Source organism: Enhydra lutris, unplaced genomic scaffold (assembly GCF_002288905.1).
Source record: "Enhydra lutris kenyoni isolate GAN:26980312 unplaced genomic scaffold, ASM228890v2 scaffoldscaffold92, whole genome shotgun sequence".
NCBI lineage: Eukaryota > Metazoa > Chordata > Mammalia > Carnivora > Mustelidae > Enhydra > Enhydra lutris.
The window spans coordinates 2,552,658-2,577,994 of NW_019154176.1; the positions used below are offsets into that span (position 1 = coordinate 2,552,658).

Sequence of the window (25,337 nt, forward strand, 5' to 3'; positions counted from 1 at the left end):
TGATCCCAGGGTCCTGGGATCGAGCCCCGCATGGGGCTCCCTGCTCATTGGGGAGCCTGCTTCTCCCTCTGCCACTCCCGTGTGTTCCCTCTCTCACTGTATCTCTCTGTCAAATAAATAAAAATTTTTTAAAGATTTATTTATTTATTTATTTGACAGAGAGAGAGAGAGAGAGAGAGAGAGAGAGAGATCACAAGTAGGCAAAGAGGCAGGCAGAGAGAGAGAGAGGAGGAAGCAGGCTCCCCGCTGAGCAGAGAGCCCGATGCGGGACTCAATCCCAGGACCCTGAGGTCATGACCTGAGCCGAAGGCAGAGGCTTAACCCACTGAGCGACCCAGGCGCCCCAAATAAATAAAATTTTAAAGAAAAAAAAAAAAAGACCCAAAGAAGGCAGAAAGAAGCGAGGACTTGTCCTTGGGAGCCTCTCTCTCAACAGGTCCCTCTCAGGGGCTACATGGCACAAGGCTGTGATGGGAGCCAGGGAAGAGGCATGTCACCAAGACAGAGGTGGCTTACCTTCAGGCCAAGGCTTGGGAGGCCCTCCAGGGGGCTGACCTGGCATCCCAGGGGGCACTCCTGAGGGTCCTGGGGGGGGCATGTTGGGCCCTCCCATACCTACACATCAGGAGAAACAAACAAGATGACGGAAGGCAGCCGTGTTTACGCCTGCACCCACCCCCACAGGCAGGCCTGGCTCCAGGGGACACAGCCAGCAACAAGCCCCTCGGCGCAAATAAGACAGTGGGGGTGGGGGCCAGGGAGGCAGCGGGAGAGGCAACACCGAGCACGGAGGAAGCCCTGCCGTCCGAGCACCCTGAGCTCTGCCAGTGCCATGCGGGCTCCAGGGGGGATGCCGAGGGTAGGAGAGCCCAGGTCTGTGGACATCGCCGCCCACATCCTGGTCAGTTCGTTCTGCGTCCCCCTCCCAACCCCGAGCACAGGGGAGCGTGGGCCCTACCGTGAGGCCGGCTGTAATTTGGAGGTGCTGGTCCCGGACCCGGGCCAGGGCCAGGGCCAGGCCCGGGGCCAGGTCCCGTGGCAGACACAGAGGGTGGAGGTAGTGCTGGCATCTGCTGCTGCATCCCGGGCATCGGCCGCTTCCCCTGCACCGCCATCTGCAGGTGGTCGGGGAGGGGCTGCCCCCTGGCCAGCATCTTGTACGCCATGATCTGGGCTCGGAGCTGATGCAGCTGGTTCTGGTTAAACGGAGTCGGGCCCCGGTTCTGCTGTCCCAAAGCCTGGGGATCGGCACCATCCAGGGGGGCCCCACCTGGCCCAGAGGACATCTGTGGGCCTGAGGATGGGCCACTGGCTGGAACCGGACTGGAGGCATGCTCGGAGCCACCCAGGGGGGAGGGGTAACCTGTGAAGCAACGCGGATCCAGGTGGTCACTTGGCAACACACATCCTCTGATTTCTAAGGCAGAGACCGTAACATTCCAACTGTGCTTACACCGGCTCCTATCCCAAGACAGGGGGCGGCCAATGACGTCAATCCCATGATTCAAAGGAGCAGCACCCAGAGAGCAGAGACACCCTGGCAGCCTGGACAGTGGCCGGCATGACCGGTTTGGTCCGGCTCAGCTTTCAGCAAGCTGCCTGCTAACGGTCCACGCTGAGCTGTTACACAGATCCAGGCCTCCCTCAGGCCTGCCCTCCTGCCCCTCAACTTGGACAGACCACGCCCCTAAAGTCTCTTCAGTGTGGAGCCCTTTGGAGGCACTGAGATCCCCACCCCGATGACTGCAGTCATCTACTCCATCCCTTCTCCAACTGCCCTGTTCAGAAAAACTACAGGGAAGGCTTGTTAAAGCAGAGCCCCAACCCCAAGGTTCTGTCCCAGCCGTCTGAAGTGGGGCCCAGGAATCCGCATTGCTAGTACATTCCTGGATGGCATGGGAGCTGCTGGCCCGAGAAGCCCACCCTGCTCAGCCCCTGTCTAAACTCCAGGGCTGCAGATAAACACGTCCCACCAGGGTTCCCTCTTCGGAGGCTGCTCTAAGACAAGCCAGCCCAAAACGGGCACCAGGCAAGCCCAAGCTCCCCAGCCCTCCATGGCAGAGTCTCCCACAAGACCGGACTGCCTAGATCTACCCTGAATCTGCCTGTGGGAGACTGGGAGACCAACTACGAAAATAACCTCAGGACACTGGGGTAGGGTTGGGGCGGGGGGGCAGGCAACAGACACAAGGAAGAAAAGTCATGAAGCAGTACCTTGGGAGTGCTGGTCCATGGGGCTTGGCGGAGGCCCCATCCCTGCATGGGCCCCCGACCGCATCCCCATTCCCTTCATCTGGTTGTAGCGGGGGTCATCCGACATGCCCTTCTCATGCATGGACTCCATTGGCTACAGAGGGGACAAGGACAAAGCAAGCTCAACAAGGGGGAACAGGAACAGCACGCGAAGTGCCACCTGAGAGTTCACTGCAAGTGAGAATGTCCACCCAAGGTCGCCCCGGTGTGTAACGGGATCACTGATGTGACCAAGCAGCTTAGGTCCAAGCCGTGGTCCTGGCACCGACTCAAGTGTCAAGCAGATGCAGGAAACAATGTCACTCGACAGTGGGCAACCACCTAGGAGCCTAGAGGTCTGGAAGTGAAGGGACAGATGGATCAGGGCAGAAGACAGTTTTGGATGGCCAAAATACCGCACAGAAAAGACATGAGCTCCTGGAGAGGAGCTGTTTTGGCTGGGACACCAAGCTCCCGATTAATCGTCACAAGACCTGGTCACCACCGATCTTTGGATCAGAAACCCTCTTCCTTGGGAGACTGTAAATGAGAGGAACAGACAGAAATTTCTGCTTGCAGGTATGATTACACTACGTTCATGTCCTCACTGATCTGAGATCGGCCTCCAGCCCCTCAGCTGGGAGGAAAGGTGTCCGTGGCATAGCTCTGTTCCTCCTAAGAGGCACACTGGACCTCTGCACAACAATGACACCTAATTTCCTTCCAAAGCCTCAGGACTAAGTACTTCCCAGACTGGAATAGCTGGTAAAGGGGCCATTTTCCGGGACCCTTCCAGGGCACTCTGCTAGGCCCTGGTTGGCAGGAGTATCCTGGTCTCTGGGAACTCAGTCTAATGGGGGGCCCAGGAAAGTCAGCTACAGCTCAGTGTGCGCCATGAGAGAAGCAAGAGAGGAGGAGGAGAGGGCGCTTGGCGGGGACCACAGGAGCAGCTTCAAATGCAGGAAGGGGGAGATCCTCGGGAAGCTGACACCTCTGCAGGCGAGGGGTGTCCCACTGCCACGGCCTCTGGCCCCTGGGCTCCTAACACAGCGCAGGGCAAAGGCCAGGTGTCTGGCAGACATGTGGAGTATGTGCAAGTGATTCCAAGAGGAAGAAACAAAAGGGGCAGAGAGGGAAAGAGGTTGTGCTGGAGAAGCCAGACTCACTTTGGCCGGGGTGGGGGCGGGGGGGAGGTGGTCAGGTCACCCAACAGCTTCCCAAAAAGGAAGCGACAACATACTGCTGACAGCAATGTGCGGGGATGGGGAAGGCAAGGAGGGCAAGAAGAATGAGAGTGGCTCCAGCACTGACTCGGTAACTGACCATCTCTCGAGACTCCGCTTCCTCGTCTGTAAAATGGGCACGACAGCCTACACCTGCTGGGCAAGGGGAGAGCTAAGCAGAATGGGTATGAACACACGGACGGCCCCGGGAGTGAGGCTAGAGGGGTCAACAGAGACCCCTCGCCTCTAGGCCGCACCATGTCCATCTTCCACGAGGATCTCTTGTGGTCTCTGAGGCTTGAACATGGCACTTTTTCCTTTAGATGGTGACACAGATAGGAGGATGTTTCCTTGTTTTCCCCAACCATCACCCAGGAACACAGAGAGAAAGGAAAACTATTTGTGTTGAGGTTTTTTTTCCTCACCTCACCGGCAAAAGCATCTGATCAATTCTGAAAGTCGTCAGGACAGTGAGTGAGTGGCACCCAAGTGCAGGACAGAGTGGGGACAGAGAGCACAGGTGAGCAGAGGCACCCGAGTGCAGGAAACCATGTGACATAAACCACCTTTTAGGGATTTGGACATTTTTATTTGTTAAAAAAAGGCAACTCTGGAGCAGTGGGACCACATCTCCCGTGTGGGATGACGGGTACCGGAGACACAAGGTGGGAAGGCTGCTGGCTCAGAGCAGAAGGCCGGATGCACTCTCCATCCTCCCACCTCCGATCACAGGGTCCCAGTCAATCAGGGCAGTGGGCACAGGCTCCCTACCTTGTGCATCTGATGCATGTTGTCCTGAGGGTACCCTCCAGGTCCCTGGGTCGGGATGGGGTGTCCTGCCGAGGGAGGCCCCGGACTGGGCCCCATCATGCTGTGCGCAGAGCCCGGTGAGGGACCCGGGCTAGGGCCCAACATGGCTCCAGGGGAGGGGCCCGGGCCCGGGGAAGGGCCTGGCCGAGGAGTTCCACCCAGGGGTGGATCCGGAGTGGACATCTTCACAGGAGCTGCAGACAGTGGTCTCCTAATGGAGAGAAGTCCTGGTCAGTCTGGGGGTCATGGCCATCACCAGGGTGTCAGAGCTGGCAAGGGAGGACCCCAGGCAGTATTGTGAGAAGCACCCATTTGACAAGGAGCTGGCACGTTTGACATGCAACCCCCAACACCCAGAACTTTCTCCTCCATTCTTCTCACAAATGAGAACACATCAGGCATATAAACTCAGACCAAAATCCCCTGAGAGACGGACAGGACTCAGGAGGTGGAGGTCCACAGCCACGGCCCCACCTGGGGTCTCACTGCCCTTGCTGTTCCGCTCACAACCAAGACAAGGTCTCAGGGCAGCGGTGATACGCCCTTCAGGCCTAATACCTGCCACCTTCCTAATAACAACAAGGGAGAGCAAGACTAAGGTTCAAAGTCATTGCCAGCAACAGTATCCAACTGGGCCTCCGGAAGTTCAGCAAATACAAATATTCCCGGCAAGCGATGCTGGTTTTACACTTGGGGCAGTGAGACCAAGTTTCCTTTAAAATAAATGAATGGGGGCGCCTGGGTGGCTCAGCGGGTTAAAGCCTCTGCCTTCAGCTCAGGTCATGATCTCAGGGTCATGGGGGCGCATCGGGCTCTCTGCTCAGCAGGGAGCCTGCTTCCCCCCCCTCTCTCTGCCTGCCTCTCTGACTACTTGTTATCTCTGTCTGTCAAATAAATAAACAAAATCTTTAAAAATAAATAAATAAATAATAAAATAAATGAATAGAAGTCTGAAATGCAGGTTCATTTAGAGAAAAGTATTACACAAGTAACAGCACTCTGATATCTGAAGCAGTTCTACGGCGATACTCAAGTGTCTGAGGTTAAATGAATGTTGCTGAAAACTAAAAACTGATACTCAGGAACCATAACCCAAAGCCTCTACGAGATCCAAAACTACACTATAAAAAAATAAATAAATAAATAAATAAATCTAATGATGATGGTAAATTCTTCTTGCCACCACAGGGCCATGAGCTGATAAATTTTACATATGCTTTTTATAATGAGAGTTCCATGTTCAGGTGACCCTTTTTCTGTTGTGTACTTATGTATATATGGCCTTAAATATGATTCCCTTCAATTTCCTAACTTCTTTCGTGAGGACAGAGTAATACATCTGCAGTGCTGAAATGCAGAAAACACAGAAAGAACACAGAAACTTAGTCACCCGGCATCCCACCAGACACGGAGAAGCGCTTACCAGCCCCGCAGAGAGCAACAAGCCACCCTGCTCTCCTTACCCCTTCCCAGCAGGGCAGGGGGAGGTGAGGAGTACAAAGAAGGGGCTGGGGGTTTCCTCAGAGACATGGGACACCACCAGAGCCATAAGGATGGAGCTGAGGCACGCAGGGTGGGCCCTCTCAGGGTGGGGAGAGCGGCCCTCGTGTTGCCGCTGGGACCCCATCATACCTCCCTGCCTCCCTTCTAGATTGTTCCACACACAGGCACACACACACACACATTAAACAGTATTACTCATTATTCATTAGTCATTGCACACTCTAGGCAAGTTTTCCTCCAGAGAATTATATGCAGGACCGTTTTTATCACGGAGTATCTTTTTTATCATTTTTATCACACAGTAGTCCTCAAAAGGTGGATTCTAGTGGCTCCACTGAGTTCCCTCACTCTGCCACGTACTGCGTTATTTAAAAGCCCCTCTCGGGGAGCCCGGGTGGCTCAGTGGGTTAAAGCCTCTGCCTTTGGCTCAGGTCATGATCCCAGGGGCCTGGGATTGAGCCCTGCACCGGGCTCTCTGCTCAGCGGGGAGCCTGCTTCCTCCTCTCTCTCTGCCTGCCTCTCTGCCTACTTGTGATCTCTCTGTCAAATAAATACATAAAAATCTTATTTTTAAAAAAAAAGTCCCTCTCTTGTTGGCACAAATGTGGTTTTTGTTCTGTGGACTTTTTTGGATTTGGAGTGACTCCTTCTGTCCCTAAACTTTACTGGGCACTTCTGGTTCTAAGCATAAAATCTGTTAAGAAGTCTAAGAACATTTTTAATTCTCCTAATTAGAACAAAAGTTTGGGGCGCCTGGGTGGCTCAGTGGGTTAAGCCTCTGCCTTCGGCTCAGGTCATGGTCTCAGGGTCCTGGGATCGAGCCCTGTGTCGGGCTCTCTGGTCAGCAAGGAGCCTGCTTCCACCCCTCTCTCTGCCTGCCTCTCTGCCTACTTGTGATTTCTTTCTCTGTCAAATTAAAATCTTCAAAAAAGATTAGAACAAAAGTTTTAATTTGAAAGGCTGGCATATTTTCCTAGATAATAGATCAAAAGCCCAAACTTCTCTGTTCTGCTTTCTTGGCTACATAACAGAGCAGAGACGACCAGATCTCTCGGCAGGGCACAGACCAGTGACGGGTGCACCGGCCTGACTAGGAATAGACCCGACCGTGCAAGAAAGCGCTCCGTGTCCTCTGGGCCTCCTGGATTTCCTCCAAAGTTTAAGTGCAAGGAGCCTCAATGCTGCACCTTAAAAAACCTGACAGGAGTGCTGGAGGATTCGTGTCTGCTCACTATTTCTTCCCCATAAATCCAAAACCCAGTAAGCCCGAGGTGGGCAGAGGAACCAAACTTTTGAAAACTAACTTTGAGACAAATTCATTTAGAAACAAAATCAGACCTGATTCAGATACATGTGAATGGTCACATCTGCTACAGAAAAGGATCCTGTGACCTCAGATGCCACTCCCACCTCTGCTTTGTGACAGTGATCCCTGTCCCAGTCTCCTTCTCTAAAATGCGGAATCTGAAGTCTGAAACCTCTGGCCCAGCGTTTGTCTACGGCAAGTTGCACCTACAGTCCTACTTCACAGGTGGAGAGCTGAGTGACGTGAACACAGCCATGGCTGGGTCAAGGAAGATGGCTCCTCAGGTGCCCTCAGGACTCTTAACGTCCAAAGACCCTCTCGCAGAGGCCCAGAGAGACTACAGTGATGTGGCAAGAGGGAAAATGGCCCAGAAAATACTCAAGGAACCCTGTTGCATCTGGAAGCTCGTGGTTGCTTTCTCACCTGAAGGTCTCTATTCTAAGTCATGCCAACTGAAACTGACAGCAAAATAAAATCCACCCCATCCGGGGAACACCTTCTCCTTATCTAAAGGCAGATATGCCAAAGAGCAAGCATTGGAAGTGTCTTTGGAATCACCGCTCTTCGGAAGGTAGTTTATACTTAGTATCAGATGTTCCCATCAAAATGCGTGGTACCGGGGCACCTGAGGGGGTTCAGTCGGTTAAGCATCTGCCTTCGGCTCAGGTATGATCCCAGGGTCCTGGGACTGAGTCCTGCATCAGGCTCTCTGCTCAGCAGGGAGCTGCTTCTCTCCATCCTCCCACTCTTGCTCTCTCTTACTATCTCTTTCTCTCTCTATTAAATAAACAAATAAACCTTTAAAAAAAAATGCATGGTACCTCTAGAAATTTAATACCTCCACTCACAGCAGGACTAACTTCATCAATGACATACAGAGCTCATTGAAGATCCTGGATGACATCAAAAAATACTTTAGTGCCAAACAGAGCTACCCTATGACCCAGCAACTGCCCTCCTAGGTATTTACCCCAAAGATACCAATGTAGTGATCCAAAGGGGCACCTGCACCCCAATGTTTACAGCAGCAATGTCCACAATAGCCAAACTGTGGAAAGAGCCCAGATGTCCGTGGACAGATGCATGGATGAAGATGCGGTATATGTATATGCAACAGAGTATCACTCGGCTATCAGAAAATGAAATCTTGACATCTGCAATGATGTCGATGCAACTAGAGGGCATTACGCTAACCAAAATAAGTCAATCAGAGAAAGACAATTATCATATGACTTCACTTCTATGTGGAATTTAAGAAACAAAACAGAGGAGCAGGGGTGCCTGGGTGGCGCAGTGGGTTAAAGCCTCTGCCTTCAGCTCAGGTCATGATCCCAGCGTCCTGGGATCAAGCCCCACATTGGGCTCTCTGCTCAGCAGGGAGCCTACTTCCCTTCCTCTCTCTCTGCCTGCCTCTTTGCCTACTTGTGATCTCTGTCTGTGAAATAAATAAATAAAATATTTTTTTAAAAAAAGAGAATCCTGATCATAGGACACAAACTGAGGGTTACTGGAGGGGAGGAGGGGAGGGGGATGGAGTAACTGGGTGATGGGCATTAAGGAGGGCACATGATGTGATGAGCACTGGGGGTTATACGCGATGATCAATCACTGAACTCTACCCCTGAAACTAGTAACACACTATATGTTAATTAATTAGAAAAAAAAATACTCTTGGGCCAAAACATGGCAACATCTACCGTTGAGAAGCACGGAGTTTCACAAGAGGCATTTATTTATTTACTTATTTATAAAGATTTTATTTATTTGATACAGAGAAAGAGACAGTGAGAGAGGAACACAAGCAGGGGGAGGGGAGAGGAAGAAGCAGCAGGGATCATGAAGAAGCAGCACACTGGGATCATGACCTGAGCTGAAGGCAGAGGCTTTAACCCACTGAGCCACCCAGGTGCCCCTGATCAGGGATCTCTTAAAGTTAGTCTCCATCTCTGATTTCGTCTTGTTTTATTCCCCCCCCCCTTCCCCTCTGCTCCTTTTTTTTTTTTTTTAATTTGACAGACACAGATCACAAGTAGGCAGAGAGGCAGGCAGAGAGAGAGGAGGAAGCAGCAGGCTCCCTGCTGAGCAAAGAGCCCAATGCGGGGCTCGATCCCAGGATGCTGGGATCATGACCTGAGCCAAAGGCAGATGCTTAACAACTGAGCCACCCAGGCCCCCAAGAGGCTTTTAAAAAAGGGCACGTTTAGGAAGCTGTCACCTCTACAGCGTCAGATGGAGAGGAAGCAGGTAAGTGGACGGGTCCACCAGCAGGAGCAGACTCATTTCTGGACTGAAAGACACGTGAAAGACACGTGACAGTAAAGGGACCCAAACAGTACAGGCACCATGCAAAACCATCCTGAGCAGCACAGTGGGCCGGGCTCTGCCCCACACAGAGGTGCCCAGTTGGGGTGCTGGTGCCTGCACGAAGACAGACAGGCCGGCCGACCTGCAGCAGCATGGGGTGGCGGGTGGGCAGGGGGATGGAACGGGAAGCAGCGCTCTGGTCCTCAGCATGGCACAGAAGGGGGAACGTTTTATTTACTTGTACCGGGTTTCAGCCCATCTCAAGTGCCCTGACTGTAGGGGTACGGCTGGATAAGCAACACTCCTGCAGGGCACCCCTGCTCCTTCCCATGGAGATCACCCTCCCAGGGGCAAACACTGCTTTGACTCCGTCACTCTTTGGTGGATTCACTTGTTGCTGAACTGCATCTGAAGAAAAGAAACATACAGTAGTATCCTTCTGTTCCTCCGTAAGGGGCACCCCTGTTGGGGGGGCGAGAGGCATTCGTTCTTTGTTTTGAGTCCGCTCTCCTGTTAGCGCACTCTGTGCTGCCAGGTTTCGGCCAGCGTGAGTGAACCTGCTATGGACAATGTCACTTGGCCAACATGGGCACCCATTTTCCTTGGATATCCAGGAGAGGAATCATTCGTCATAGGAAGGCATAAATTGAGCTTTGACAAATAATGCAAGCTTTCCGAATTAGGACTACAATCCCACATAACCGCCACCCCCACAGCAGAGGGGAGAGCATTCCAGCTCCTCTACATCAACACTGACACTTGGTGCTGTCTAACTTGGAACCGTTCCGGTAAGTGCACAATCGTACATTTTTTTTTAAAAAGATTTTTATTTATTTGACAGACAGATCACAAGTAGGCAGAGAGGCAGGCAGAGAGAGAGAGGAGGAGGAGGCAGGCTCCCTGCTGAGCAGAAAGCCCGACGACGGACGTGAGGCTCAATCCCAGGACCCTGAGATCATGACCTGAGCCGAAGGCAGAGGCTTTAACCACTGAGCCACCCAGGCGCCCCACAATCGTACATTTTAATTTGTATTTCCCTTGCGACTAACGGTGCTGCGCACCTTTCTGCACGCTGGCCACTCACATACCCACTTCCACAAGGCCTTGTTTTCACTAGAGTTTGACTTGTGGATATGTGGTTCCTCTCCCAGGTTTGGGCTCACCTTTGTAGTCTCCTAATGGTGTCTGGACACAGAGAAGTTATTTTCATGGCATCTGATCTAAAAAGTTTGTTCTTACATGGTTAATGGTTTTAGAATCCTGTTTAAGAAAATTTTGTCTATCAGGGCACCTGGGTGGTTCTGTCAGTTAAGCGTCTGCCTTCAGCTCAGGTTGTGATCTTGGGGTCCTGGGATCGAGCCCTGTGTCAGTCTCCCTGCTCAGCAGGGGGTTGCTTCTCCCTCTCCCTCTGCCCCTCCCCCTGCTCATGCGTACCCTATCTTTCTGTCTCTCCCCCTCCCCACAATAAATCAAATCTTTAAAGAAAAAAAAAAAAGAAAGAAAATTTTGTCTACCTGAGATAATAAGAAATATGTATCTGGTCTCTGCTTCAGTTTTAGACTAAAACCCCCGCAATTTCCTAAGTGGTAGGGGTGTCTTTTGTTCTAATGAAGTGAATCGTGGTGGGCTCCGGGACAGCTCCAGGATCGGCGGCCAGCTACCAGAAAGACCAAGCTATGATTAGAGGGTTGGAACGTTCAGCCCCATCCTCCAAGGAGGGGAGAGGAATCGAGACGTGAATAATCAATCATGCCCACAAGATGAAGCACCCATAAAATCTCTCAGCTAAGAGGCCAGGAGAGCTTCTGGGGTGGGGAACGCATCCACATGCTAGGAGGGTGGTGTACCCCAACTCCATGGAGGACAAAAGCTCCCAGGCACAGGATCCTTCTAGACCTCACTTTATTTACCTCTTCATATGGCCGTTCATCTGTATCCTCTATAAAAAACAGGTAAACATATGTATCTCCTTGAGTTTTGTGAGCTGTGATATCAAATAAACCTGACGAGCAGTTCATGAGAACCCCATCCGTAACCAAGTGGGACAGAAGTGTGGGTAACATGGGGGCCCACTACTTGGGACTGGCATCTTAAGGGGGGAGCAGTCTTGTGGGACTGAGCCTTTAACTTCTGGAGTCTGCACTAGCTCTAGGTAATTAGCATCACAACTGACGTGTAGGACACCCAGCAGGTATCTGCAGAAACTTGCTCGGGGTGGAAAACCCACACATTTGATGTCCACGGAGGAAACCAGTTTTCCTTTACTATCTCAGGGTCATGGAGATAAGAGGAAGGAAAGAGATATTTTAAAATCCAGAGGGAGTGTGACTTGCTCCTGCCTCCTTGCGATTTACAACTGCTGAGGATACAATCAGTGACAGAAGTTAACAGGGAAGATGACCCAGCCAGAGGGGAAGCAGGGCTGTGGGCCCATTTGGGGGCAAGGACTGAGATTTACTCACTGGGCCCTGCTGACAGAGGGGCCCCTAAGGCTCACAGGCCCCCCAGCAACTCAGTGAAGTTGCTAGAGTCACAAGGCCAAAGCCACCGTGCAACTCACTGAAGTGCAGCCTGGACCGAGTTTGGACTCTCCTACTGGCCAACCGCATGATACTAGATGAGTGACTTAACCTTCCCGAGCCTGTCCCCTCCTCTGTAGGCTGGAGATGAGACCAATCCCTCCCTCGGGTGTCACCAGCATCGCCTGAGCTAACGCAGGCAAGGCATGTACAGGCAGGAAGTAACACCACCCTGCTGGCAAAGCCAAGGGCCCCCACATTTACTGAGCAGTTGCTTACTGCTTGTCACTACTGACCCAGAAGCAACATGCAGATTAAGTCCTTCCATCCTCCTCTTTTTCTTTTTTTTTTTTTTTAAGATTTATTCATTTACTTATTTGAGAGAGACAGTGGCAGGCAGAAGCAGAGGGAGAAGCAGGCTCCCTGAGGAGCAGGGAGCCCGATGCGGGACTTGATCCTAGGACCCTGGGATCACAACCTGAACCAAAGGCAGATGCTTAAATGACTAAGCCCCCGAGGTGCACCTCTTCTCTTAAAGAGAAACATAGTAAATAAGCTTCCTAACTTAGCCTACCCCACAGGACAAACCTCAAGCGATGCTCCTGTCCCGAAGCGTTCAGGAGCAAACTCGGGAAGTAAAGGCTGCACAAGGCGGCTCTGCCAAGCTGGGGGAGGAACAGAGGTTGCCTGAAGGCCACACAGGCCCAGTGCAAAAGACCAACTGTCACAAGTGATGAGATCCACCCTGGCAATCAGCGGGCAAGATCTGAGCTACAAACTATCCTTTGCCCTCTTGGATCCCACTGCCACAAACACGGTGCTCGTATCCATCATCAAGCTCCTTTTGGCCAGTCAACCTTCTTAAAGGGCAGGGGTGGGCCTGCCCCTCTTGAGAGCTGGGGAGGGTCTGGAACAGGGCACTACGGTGCTCCAGCAATGTGCCTACTCAGGAGGGCTTGCCAAGCTTGGCCAGAAATTTCAGAAGCGAGGTGGGATCTGAGGGCAAACAACAGCCCTCTCCCCACCGCCTTCTTCACTCATCACAATGAACACCTCTACCTTTCCCACACAGTAAACTAAGGATCTGACATTGTCAGCAAATTCCTAGGGTCCCCAAGGTCATCCTATGGTCTTGAGGGCTTCAGGGGCTTCCACTGTTCAGACCAGACTCCTGCAACAAGTCCCACTATGACAAGTCACTTGGTGTCTGGGCTGGGAGAAAGAAGGTCATTAAACACAAAACTGAAATCCATCCCAGACCAGAGAGCCACACCTAAGCAGATGAGAAAAGTGAAGGATGAGGGGACAGAGGGAACAAAATAGTGAAACCACCAGCACGTGTATGTGGGAGCCTAATGGAGGAGTGTGTAGCCTACGGGTCGGGCGTGTCTGGGGGGCTCCACAAGGAAGGAATGGAGCCTGGGAATGCAGGTAGGCAGCCTAAAGGACTGTGATGGGAAGTAAAACTACTCTGGGGCAAGAACCAAAAACCTGAGCGCTAAGGCATTCAGTAAGCTGCAAGATGAAAACCGGTTCCCAGGGCCAAGGGGTCTGGAGGTGATGTGGCCACATCACCTTGACTTCTCTGAGAAGCACCCCAATCGCTGAACAATCAGAACCCCTGCACAATCCATGCCCCATGAGGCAGCTTCATGCACACGGATGTGGAGGAAGTTCCAAAAAGCAGCAGAGGAAAGAAGGGAGCATCAATGCAAGGTGTGCCCGACCCAAGCCCCACTATGCTAACCATAAGAACAGGTGCGGGTTCATCCGATCGTAGAAGCCAGCTCAGAGAAAGCTCACCGAACTGTGGTTGGCAGCAGCCAGCAGCTCTCTTAGGAGGTACGTGAAGGGGAACTGACACTTTCCACATCACGGAGCTCTGGTGTTTTTTGTGTGTGTTTATTTTTTTATGATAATCTTCTATTAGTTTTGTAATCATATTTTTAAAAAATGCTAAAATAGGGGTGTGTGAGTGGCTCGGTGGGTTAAGCCTCTGCCTTCGGCTCAGGTCATGGCTTCAGGGTCCTGGGATCAAAACCCACATTGGACTCTCTGCTCAGTGGGGAGTTTGTGTCCCCCTCTCCCTCTGCCTGACTCTCTGCCTACTTGTGATCTCTCTGTCAAATAAATAAGTAAAATAAAATCTTTAAAAAAGAAATGCTAAAACCAACCAACCAACCGAGATCAGAAAAATACCTGGGAAATAAAATACCCAGAAAAGATGTCCAGAAGTACCTTTGTGGAAATTAAAAAGATGAAAGGATGTGAGGATTGCATTATTTTCTACTTTCAACTTCATCAAAATTATCATTTAAAATAGAAACATCTACTGACGTTCAAATGCGGAACCAGACTGCTTGAGGAGTAGGTCTAGTTTCTTCTTTCATGCCACCCCTTGCTTTTCTCTTATAAAAAAGAACAGTGGTCACAACAGGATGGATGGATCTAGAGTATTATGCTGAGTGAAATAAGTCAGTCAGAGAAAGACCAAAACCGTATGATCTCACTCATAATGAGGAACTTAAGAAACAAATGAGCAAAGGGGGAAAAAAGAGAATTTAAGAAACAAAACAAATGAACAAAGAAAAAAACGGGACAAACCAAACAAACCAGACTCATTAACTACAGGGAACAAACCGCTGGGGCGGGGGATAGGAGCTGGGGATCCCAGCCCGCACTTACCATGCTGAGCACTGAGGTAAGGAAGGGGTAACTGTTACATTACTATACTGGACACCTGAAACTAATACAACACTGCTTGTTAACTATACCAGAATGAAAATTTTTTTAAAAATAAATAAATAAATAAAGTTGAAATAAAAAGAACGGTGGTGGCCAGCCACTGAAGGAGGACAGACAGCTAATAGGAAATTGGGACCTTCTAAAATCTGCTTGCTAAGACTATGTTTTTGATTTTGGGTTTTTTTCTTGTCTTGTCTGAAAACCAGCATTATACTTAAGTTTGGCCCCAGGAAAGCTGCGACTTTGCTTTCTGGTCATGGAGGAATTTGTTCCCCTACAAGTTTCATCAGCAGACACACTGTGGTCCCACCGCACCAGGGTACTCACATCGGTCAAGGAGCTGGCCAGGATGCCTTCAGCAAAACCGGTCTTATTTGTTACATGAAAACTACAAAACGAGGTTTCCCCCAATACTCTACTAGGAAAACTGTCCATACCCGACCAGACCTGGCACACTGGTCTGTGAACCTCGAAGGACGTATGAGATGAGGCACCTGCCGTCTTAGGGAACATACGGAAATAGCTTATTCCTGACACAGTGCTTCCCCAACACTGGCTGCTCAAGCCGGCTGCCAAGCATTTTCCTTGCAATATAATTAAGCAGCAAAAGTTTGCCCTACATTTAAAAAGGAATACCCTTCAGAAACAAAAAACTCATGTCACGATAATTAATTACAATGTCTTATCGGTTCTACCTAAAATGCAGACATGCCAAGTCTGTCCGTTACCAAGTACAGTAGTTCCTCCTCCCACCAGCCCGCCCATGCAGGTTTCGCTTTCCAGTTTCAGTTACGCAGCCCTGGTCCTCGAGCAGACGATCCTCCTGCTGAGTTTTGCCAGAAAATCAATAGTAGCTTAACTCTACGTCACAACGCCTACATCACTCACTTCATCTCATCTCATCTCACTGGCATTTTATCATCTCACATCATCACAAGAAGGGCAAGTACAGTACAATAAGGTATTCTCAGAGAGAAAGAGAACATCCATGCAACTTATATTACACTGTTATTGTCATAAATGTTCCATTTATTATTAGTCATTGTTAACCTTAAAAATAAAATTGTCAGGGGGCACCTGGGTGGCCAGTCGACTGGGCGGCTGCCTTCAGCTCAGGTCATGATCCTGGGATTCTCGAATCAAGCCCCGCACTGGGCTACCCGCTCAGTGGGAGCCTGCTTCTCCCTCTCCCTCTGCCTCTCCCCCTCCTAGTGTTCCAGGTCTCTCATGCTCACTCTGTTCTCTCCAAGAAATAAATAAAATCTTTAAAAAATAAAAAATACAATAAAATTTCAGGGGCGGCTGTGTGGCTCAAGTCAGTTAAGCATCTGCCTTTGGCTCAGGTCATGATCTCAGGGTCCTGAGCAGGGAGTCCACTTCTCCCTCTGCCCCTTCCCTGGCCTATGTGTGTGTGCATGCACTTTCTAACAAATCAATAAATAAAATCTTCAAAAAAACCCAAAAACCAAAACAAAAACACCGGGGCGCCTGGGCGGCTCAGTCGTTAACCATCTGTCTTTGGCTCAGGGCATGATTCCCGGGTCCTGGGATCAAGTCCCACATCGACTCCCACATTAGGCAGGATTCCTGCTTGTCAGGAAGCCTGCTTCTCCCCTCTCCTACACTACCCCCACTTGTGTTCCCTCTCTTGCTGTGTCTCTGTCAAATAAATAAATAAAATCTTAAAAAAAAAAACCAAACGTGTCAGTTAATTCACCTGCAAAAATGTATGCATTCAGGAGTAACAGCGAACTATAATCTGGGACAAGCAAACTATGGCAAAACCAAAGGCAAGTCCAGAGAACAAAGAATGCTCCTTTATGGAAGGAAAGGGGGAAATCAGGAGGGCTGTCATAAACAAGAAGTCCGCTGGAGTAAACAGGGAGTTCGAATTGTAGTAGTGTCTCACTGGCTGGGCGGTTGCTGGCAGAAGAAAAAACCTTTCTTTCTCAGCGGGGGTAGTAAAGTACTGTGACCTGAAGGTGACTTCCAAGTAGGTCTGTTCCTGTCGGGTCTGCAACTGACGACTGGTAGGGCTCAAAAGCTCCTCTTTCTGTCCTCCTGATTCCGTTTAAATGAGGTTTCCTACTATCAATTTTCACATTGTTCATCTCTTACTGTGCCTCATGTATAAACTAAATTTTACCATAGCTGTGTATGTATGTATAGGAAAAACAGTACAGATAGGCTTTAGTACTATTCATGGTTTCAGGCATCCCCGGGGGGGGGGGGTGTCTTGGAACGTATCCCCCACAGATAAGGGGGTCTTACTGTATTATTTTTACCCCAGGGAATTATGTATCACCATATTCACTGGAATCCAGACCCCCTGCCTGCTTAAAAAATTTTTTTCTTTCACTTGAAACCCACTAGAGAGGACCTCCTCATCTTCAACACATCAAAAGATGTGAACCCATCACCACGACCAAGTTTGTTTTCTGCCCTTGAGGAGTTCATGCTCTAACCCAGCAAGGAGACAGGGTCTCCACTGAGAGAATTCAAACACTGACCCACCTATCCACTACACGGGCGTTTTCCAAACTCTTCTGACCATGACCTGGAGTCACGACATGACGCAGCAAACACACATCAAGTAAATCCAACCAGCTTTACAAATCGATCCTGACAGCCCCACCCTCTCCTGTTTAACGCAGAGAGACTCTCTTCTTTTAAGGCTGGTCAAGCCCCACCAGATGGATGTCAGGTCTACGACTGCCGCGTCTGCTGAGGTACCTGCCACCTGTTCAACACTGAGAACCACACCTAACCTGCGGACAGGGTGGGTGGTGCCTATACCACCCAGTGTCACTTGCGAAAGGCCCTCCCAGCCAGCTCAAATACTGACTGAAAACCAGCTCTGTGCTGAACAGGGTACCAGGGATCAGCACTGCAGCAGCCAATAAAATCCCTGCCTCATGGAACTGACAACTGAGTGACAGAGGCAAGCACACAAATAAAGATGACATGGCATTCCTCGTGCAGGGAGCGGGGCGATGCCACGAACTTGTACCATGAAAAAGTCAGCAGGGGTAATAAGCTAACAGGACCAACCATGGTGGCCAGGGATGGTCTCAGGGAGGGGATACACCTGAGCAGAGACCTGAAGCGGAATGGGAGCCATGGGAGCCAGGATGGATGGGCGAGCAGCAAGTACAAGGGCTTGGAGTGGGACTGTGCTGGACTGGAGCAGGAAAGGGGGATGTGGCAGCAGGTGAAGTCAGAGATGGCTGGGGAGGGCAGATCACAGGGCTGGAGGGCAGGAGTCTACTCTAGGTGCAAGGGGAAACCGCTGGAATGTTCTGGACAGGGCGGTGACATGGTCTGATGATGGTTTTAGAAGATTTCTCTGGAGATGCTGATGAAGAGATGAAAGGTTAAAAGCAAGAAAGGAGTCAGGCGCACCTGGACTCAGGTCCTGATCCCAGAGCCCCGCATCGGGCTCCCTGCTTGGCAGGAAGCCTGCTTCTCCCTCTCCCACTCCCCCTGCTTATATTCCCTCTCTCTCCCCGTCTCTCTGTCAAATAAATAAATAAAATCTTAACACAAAAAAAAAAGAAAGAAAGAAAAAGAAAAGCGTCAATGGTGACCAAGGTAACCAACAGGGCTTCAGCAAGCACATGCCCTTTGAAATATGAAAGGTGGTCCTTCCTCGGGGCTGACCGGCCTTGGCGCCAGATTTGGCAAAGCCCAGCAAGGCTGGATTTCAGCTCCAACTTGCATCCCTTGGTTTAGTATCGGTGACTGGAGGTGCCAACCGGGGAAACTACGGGGTAAGAGGGGGTTGGAGGGAGGAACAGAGGGGAACGGGGTTTTCTGCTCAGGAAGGTTCAGTCACTGGTCCAACCTCACTCCAGAAGTAGAGTCCTGCCTCAGGTCTGTCTGATCCAGGCTTGAGGAACTGATTCAGGCTGAGGATCAAGAGGCAGAGGAAAGCCTGAAAGGGCGCCAAGCGCGGGCAGAGCGGAGCACTCTGACAGGCAGCGGTATCCCGGCTGCGCTCCCAGGACGTGGGCTTGGCTGCGCACAGCAGGTGGCCTCCCGGGCTTCAGCGTCACCATTCAGACAACAAGAGCACCCACCATTCTGCTTCACTGGGACTTTTGGTGCATGTCAGGGTGACCCACATCAAACCCCGTCCCCTCCTGTAACAGGTGAGGCTGCAACTGCCGCGAGGCCACCTGCTTCCTGAGCCAGCGGGGCATGACTCACCAGCAGAAAAGAGAACTTGAACCATCCCAAGGAGCCATTTGAAAGCCCACTGCTACTAAATCTGGGGTCCGGCCTCCTTTCATCTCACACACAGCTGGTGAACTTCACGCTGATCAAAACCCACTGTCCCCAGGAACAAGTATCCACATGCCAAAATAAAGACATGCCCCCTTTATAACAAAGTAACCATCCCAGAGGGAAACACTGGGGCCCAGTCTAGTCCCAAAGGCTTCCAAGGGGCCTGGGCTAGTTTAAGCACCGAGAACAATTACCTGTGTTCTAAAGAAAGCCCCTTCTCTAAGGGAATTGAGAGGGAAATCGATGCATCCCTTCCTTTCTCTCTGCCCTACAAAATCCAACCACCCAGCAAACCCAGCTACATCTGGCACTACCCTCGAGTGCCTTTCCCTTACATGAAGGTGATTCGCGGTCAAATTTCTCGTGCCCATCAAATCCACATCCTGAAAAAGTAGTATCATCGGCATGCAGTTAACAGAAAAATCCAATGCATCTCTCAATGAGCCTTATACTTCTTAAGGATGATCTCCTTAAGGTTGACAGCAATGGCAGGTCCATTTAGCCTCAGACTCGACTCTGATGTGTTCCTCTCAGACATTTCCCCCCAATATTCTAGCAGCTGTCATTTCCCGTTTTACAGCAGGGAAGTAATTTTGCACATCCCCCTAACTTTTTATTTATTTGTAAAGGTTTTACTTGTTTGTTTGGGGGAGGAGGCCGGGGAGCGGGGAGAGAGAGAGGATCTCAGGCAGACTCCTTGCTGAGCGCAGAGCCCCAGGCTCAATATTACAACCCTGAGATCATGATCGGAGCTAAAACCAAGGGGAGACATAACTGACTGAGCCACCCAGGCGCCTATAGTCTTTTTTAAACTCCAATTCCCTCTTAAGTGTTCCAATCAATGTTACAAGTTACAAGGAAATATGTAAGATGGAAAACAAACATTTGATATTTTCCAAAACCCATGCCACCAAGCACACTTCTTTCTTTCCAGTGCATTATGGTGAAAGTGCAAGCTTACAATTTTTAAATTATGAGAAACAAAACATAAGAGTTGATTCCTTTGCTACAACTTTGAAAACATACAGAACTATTATCACAGCAGAGCAAAAATATATTCTGTATCTCAACCAGCCAGAACATTGTAGGAATCCTAATAAATGACACCAGCTACCAACTGTTCAGTACTGTGTGCCAGGCGCCGTTCTAAGCACTTTACAGTTGTCACTGTTGTTTAGACCTTGCAACAATCCTCATAGTTGGTTACCATTACTAAATTGTCCCCCTTTGCAACTAAGGAGATGGCTATGATTGAATGAGAACAGGGCCCTTGTCTGCCTGTTCCCCGCTGAATCCCCAGCCCCCATCAGGGCCTGGCTCGTGGTAGGTTCTCAATGCTCATTTGTTCAAACGAGGAACGTGAGGCTGGGCCATTTCTTACACAATGGTGGGGGGCGCCACTCATGTAGTGTTCTGTCTAGGGTCAGTGAGAATGGGTCCCTCTGTGCCATGGCAGCCTTAATGACGGAGGCCAAAACCGGCTGACACATCTGAAGACTCACTAAATGCCAGGAACTGTCATCTCCATTCCTCTAAGGCACCCAGAGGGAAAGTGGTAAAGCCAGGATTCAAACCCAGAAGGCTGAAGAGAGCCCTTGGTGAAGAAATATCCCTAAATGTCAGTTTCTTCACCAGCAGAATGTTGTTCTCACCCAACACACCTAATCCCTCCCACATCCCATAAACAGCTAAGACAAGGATCGGGTCTAGGGCTACCTCCCAGTGTTCTGAGGGTCCAAAAGGAATGATAAGGGTATGTGGCACATGAAGGAGCACTTATTATTGTCATCATTATATACGAATTGATTTTAAAGAAATTAGAATATATATAACGAGCACATCAAACCTGAACTTCCTGGGATACAGGATGACTCCAAATTTTGTTTTGCATTCTTTAGTAATTCACACACACACACACACACACAGAGAACATTAACTACTGCAATAAACTGAGTGCTCACTATATGCCGGGCACTGCAGTGTGTTAAACAACTTCCCATATTATGTTTTCAACCTTTACAACAACTGTGGCGGCACTGCTGTCATACCTGTTTCACAAGTGGGGGGACCTACTGGTGAATGCCTTGCTGGAGGTCAAGCTAGGATTTAGAAGGCTGGGTGTGAATTCAGGAGGTCTAATTCCAGAATTAGCAGTCCTCACCACCACCCATACTAATCACCACCCCACACCCTCGTTCCCAGGGATGTGGGCCTGGAAAGTTAAAAAACCAACACAAGCAACTAACATTTATTGCTTACAACCCAAGCCCAGTCCTGTGCCAAGCATTTCATGCATGCACTTACTCCATCCCCCACAAGGACTCTCCTTCATTCATTCCACAAACTCTCCCTAAGGACCTAGTAACTTAGGGCCAGACCTAAGTACGGGCCAGACCCGTATGGGCCAGACCCAGAGTACGCTCCAGGAGACCATGCAGACATGATCCCTGCCGTGCTGGCCCTCAGAGAAGGATGGATGTGTAATTACACACTGGGGTAACTGCTACACGGAAAGAATCAAGGCGATATGTGAGTGTAGCAGTGGAGAGCAATGACTGGTCCAGGTGGTCACATGCAAGCCTGGACATCCTTCCTGATTCTGAGAAAAGGCCCTCTCTTCCATCAACCTCCCTGATCCCATCGCTCCCCTGTGCATCCACTGTGCTCCTCTCACAGGAAGGGTAATGAGGATCACATGATAGGCCACTGGGAGTTGTTCCCACATTTACCATATGTTCCCCTACAAGACTAGAGAGGCTCCTAGGCCATTCAACCACCAAACCATCTAACACCCAGTAGGGACTCAACAAATATTTGCTCAACATAAAGGAGGAGATTGGGCCTGATGGTAACAGCAGTACTTCCCACTTGCCAGGAACCATTTTACAGGTTTTCACCAACTCCATTTGTGGCATTATCCCCATTTCACAAAGGAGGAAACGAAGCAGTTCAGAGAGATTAGGCTATTTATCCAAGGTCACACAGCTAAGTGAGTGACAGCCCAGGGAATCAAACTCCATTCCGGTCTGTCAACTGAAACTGAAAACTTGTTTCAAATTCCTAGGAAGTGGCTCTTGCACTTATTCCCGTTTCCCCAAGGATTCACTGGGGGGAGGGGGGAATCAAGACTGGTGTCTTCGTGAGATCAGCACAAAACACTCTCCTAAAGGCCCACGTTTTTAATAAAAGCCTTAATCTGGAAAATCAATTGAAGGCGAAAGGATGCAAAACAAAAACAATGCTTTCAACAGCAAACAGTTCTACCCGTCCTCCCCCACTTGCTCTAGACTCTCCACTTCAGGGCAAACATTTTGAAGTCACCACTTGCAAACAATTGGAGAGTTATTTACTTTTCTTTGAAAAATCTAGAATACGTGATTTTTTTTTTTTTTAAATAAAATGTTAGGTAGGTTAACCCAAAGGGAATGCTAAGGCTCGTTTCCAGGCGACACTGAACTCATCTGGGGGGTTTTCCTACTGAGCTCCGAGCGCAGCCTCCCCAAAAAGACAACATTCGGGTCGGACCCGTTACAACGTAGCCAGAAAAGCTCCGACGCCTTGCTATTGTTGCTGCCGCGACCGACACAGCGACCCGGGGACGGGACCCCGGCCCGCAGAGGAGGCGGAGAGCTTTGTCCGGCGACCCCGGCGAGAGCGCGCGCGCGGCCTCCACGCGGCCCGGGCCCCCACCCCACGGCCCGCGGATGCTGTAGCCGCCGCGGCCTCGCTACGCTGTGGCCTTCCCCGCGCGCGCGGTGCCGGACAGGCTTCTTGACCCTCCGGCGCCGCCGTACCCCAGCCCCGCTCAGGGCGCCGGCGGCCCCCTCCCCCCTCGGCGCCCCGGCTCCATTCAAACCGTCCTCCCAAGCCCCGCGCCGCGCTCCCCCCGCGGCCCGCGCTCCTTACCGAGAGCCGCCGGCGCCGTCGCCTTCCCGGCGCCGCCCCCGCCCCTCCGCGCGGGGCCGGGGGCAGAGTGGGCGTCTCGCCTCTCCTCACGAAACAAAGAAGCCGCCGCCGCCGCCGCCGCCGCCGCCGCCGCCGAGCGAGGGTAAGTAGCGCGCGCGCGCCCGCCCGTCTCGGCCGCCCCCCCACGCCGCCCGCGCACCCGCTGCGCGCGCACCCGCCAACTCCCCTCCCCCCCGACAATCGGCTTCTCTCGCTTCCGCCGCCCGCCCGGCCTCGTGCGCGCGCCTGTCCGCCCTTCCGCTCCCAGTGCGCGTGCGCGTCCGCTCTGGCCTTCGGGGACGTGGGCGGGACGAGAAAGAGCTGGCGCTCCTGATGTACCACCCAACTCAGTCCAGGAAGGTCTCGCTCATGCGCACCGGGGTCTTCGTCCTCACGCTGCGTCCCCACGCCGCGGAGCATGCGCAGAGCAGGCGCCACTGCGGCGGCGATGGTGGTGGTGGTGGTGGTTCTTCTCCGGGCTGTGACGGGAGGTTGGGGGAGGGGACGGAATGGCGGCGGGGTCTGCGGGGAAGAGTTGGCCGAGGGTCCTTGAGACTCGGAAGTGAAGACCCAAGGCCGTGCGTGAGGGCGGGAGGCAGGCAGCCTGGACTGGGGCTGAGACTAGCTGGCTCTTGGGACAAGGGCTGGTCTGGGAGCTTTTATTCATTTCTGGTTGGGGGATAGCGGGGTCTGTTGGGCAAGGCCAGGTGGACCTCGATCGTGGCTGCCTTTTCGTTAGCACTTACCCAGCACTGTCCGTTTGCTAAATATTTTTTTGACCTGCTGCTAAGCCCCAGACGCAAGTCTTGTGGCACCGCATAGACGAAGCAACCATGTTAACCGTTGTTGAGCTCTGCTAGGAAAGCAAGCAAGAGGCAAAAGAAGTAAGTAGATTATATTGTGTTGAGATGGAAACATGGACAGTTGTGGGAATTTTATTTTATTTTTTTTAAGATTTTATTTATTTGACAGATCACAAGTAGGCAGAGAGGCAGGCGGGGCGGGGGGGAGCAGGCTCCCAGCTGAGCAGAGAGCCCAATGCGGGGCTCGGTCCCAGGAGCCGGAGATCATGACCTGAGCCACCCAGGCGCCCCAGTCGTGGGAATTTCAAATGGGGCAGCCAGAGAAGGTGTCACTGGGAAGATGTCTGAATCAAAAGGTGAAAGCAGTGAGGGGCAGAGCCTTGTTCTAAGTACGAAGGCCCTGAGCCTCTAGGCCGCTTCTCTGTGTTTTGAAAGTGTCTCCAGTGCCACATCCTTTAGTCCTGCAAGTGGGCCAGTGCTCCGCAAAGTCAGGGCCCACAGCTTGTGACTGTCCCTATTCCTGTCTCTCAGGCCTGCTCTTACTCATTTTCAAGTCTCAGCTGACAAACCACCTCAAGCCTCCACTGCTTTTGATCACTGCTTTTCCTTCACATTTCCTGGATGCTCTGTTTATTGTCTGTCTCCCTCCTCTCAATTTAATGGCAAAGATGTTACCAGTTCTAGTCACCAGTGAATACCCACCGTCTACATCTACATAAATCATACATAAACCAAGCAACTTGATGTTCTCCTCCCCTATGTACATGATACTTCAAATTTTTTATTGAAAGAATAATACAGATTGGCTGCCAATTAAGTGGATATCATACCAGCATCAGCTCATTGCTTCTTTCTAAGCCGCTTGCAATAGAGGATAGACAGTGAGATCTCATACTGGAGTCGGAAAATACCTGAATTTGAAACCTGACTCCATTGTCAGTAGCTGGGTGATGCCAGGAAGATTTATTGGACTCACCTACACTTTGCTTTTCTTCACCTGTGCACTAGAAACAAGCATGACACTCACCCCCACAGATTGGTTAAGAGGAATCCATGAAAACAGGCCACCTGGAAGTTCTCTGAACCTTAGCTCATAATATTGAGTAATGCACAGTAGATGGGCAAGTGGAGTCTGAACCTCAGTATCTCTCCCTCAGGTAGTAGTTAAGTGTCCTTGACTTGCTAAACACGGAGGTGGTCCCTGGCGTCCAGTGGTGCACTGAGCAGACAGTGTTCCTGCTGATGGTGTGGATAGTACATGAGCTCAGCTGGCTGTCTCCCATGTTGACCAGCTAATACGTGATAGGAAAATGTAAGTGCAATGGAAGGAAAGCCCCGGGTGCAATGCGATCATAACACGGGGCACTCCTGGGTGTATGCCAACTCCCAAAGGATGAGCAAGAGCAGGGAGAAGGAGGGCACTGGGTACAGGAAACAGGATGTGCCAAGATCCTAAAGAAAAGAATGTAGGAAGAGAACGGCTCATTCAGCTGAGAGGGAGGTAAGCTCCAGTTACGTTGGGCAGGGAGGGCCTCGTGAGCTTTTCCTGGAGTGCAGTAGGAAGCAATTAAAAGGCTTTAATAGGAGATTCCCATAGTTGCTCATGCTGCAGGGTGGAGACTGGGCTGAAGGAGGACAGGAAGTAATGAGTCCCTTTAGG

General features: G+C 51.0%; 1 protein-coding gene across 5 annotated transcripts in view; it reads right to left on the reverse strand.

The window, feature by feature from the left end:
* The window catches only part of LOC111162469 (SWI/SNF related, matrix associated, actin dependent regulator of chromatin, subfamily a, member 4), a 90,832-nt gene extending 67,872 nt beyond the window's left edge, over positions 1-22,960 (reverse strand). For 3 of the 5 annotated variants that reach the window (XM_022526911.1, XM_022526910.1, XM_022526909.1), the window contains exons 1-5: positions 22,836-22,959; positions 4,227-4,476; positions 2,215-2,347; positions 959-1,363; positions 517-615 (exon numbers count right to left, since the gene is read on the reverse strand). In XM_022526911.1, the coding sequence (XP_022382619.1) occupies positions 517-615; positions 959-1,363; positions 2,215-2,347; positions 4,227-4,448 (859 nt within the window). In that variant the 5' untranslated portion in view covers positions 4,449-4,476; positions 22,836-22,959. Of the gene's footprint in view, positions 1-516; positions 616-958; positions 1,364-2,214; positions 2,348-4,226; positions 4,477-22,835 lie in introns of all 5 variants that reach the window. The other 2 variants (XM_022526908.1, XM_022526906.1) reach the window with 1 other exon arrangement.
* Positions 22,961-25,337: the final 2,377 nt, after the last annotated feature.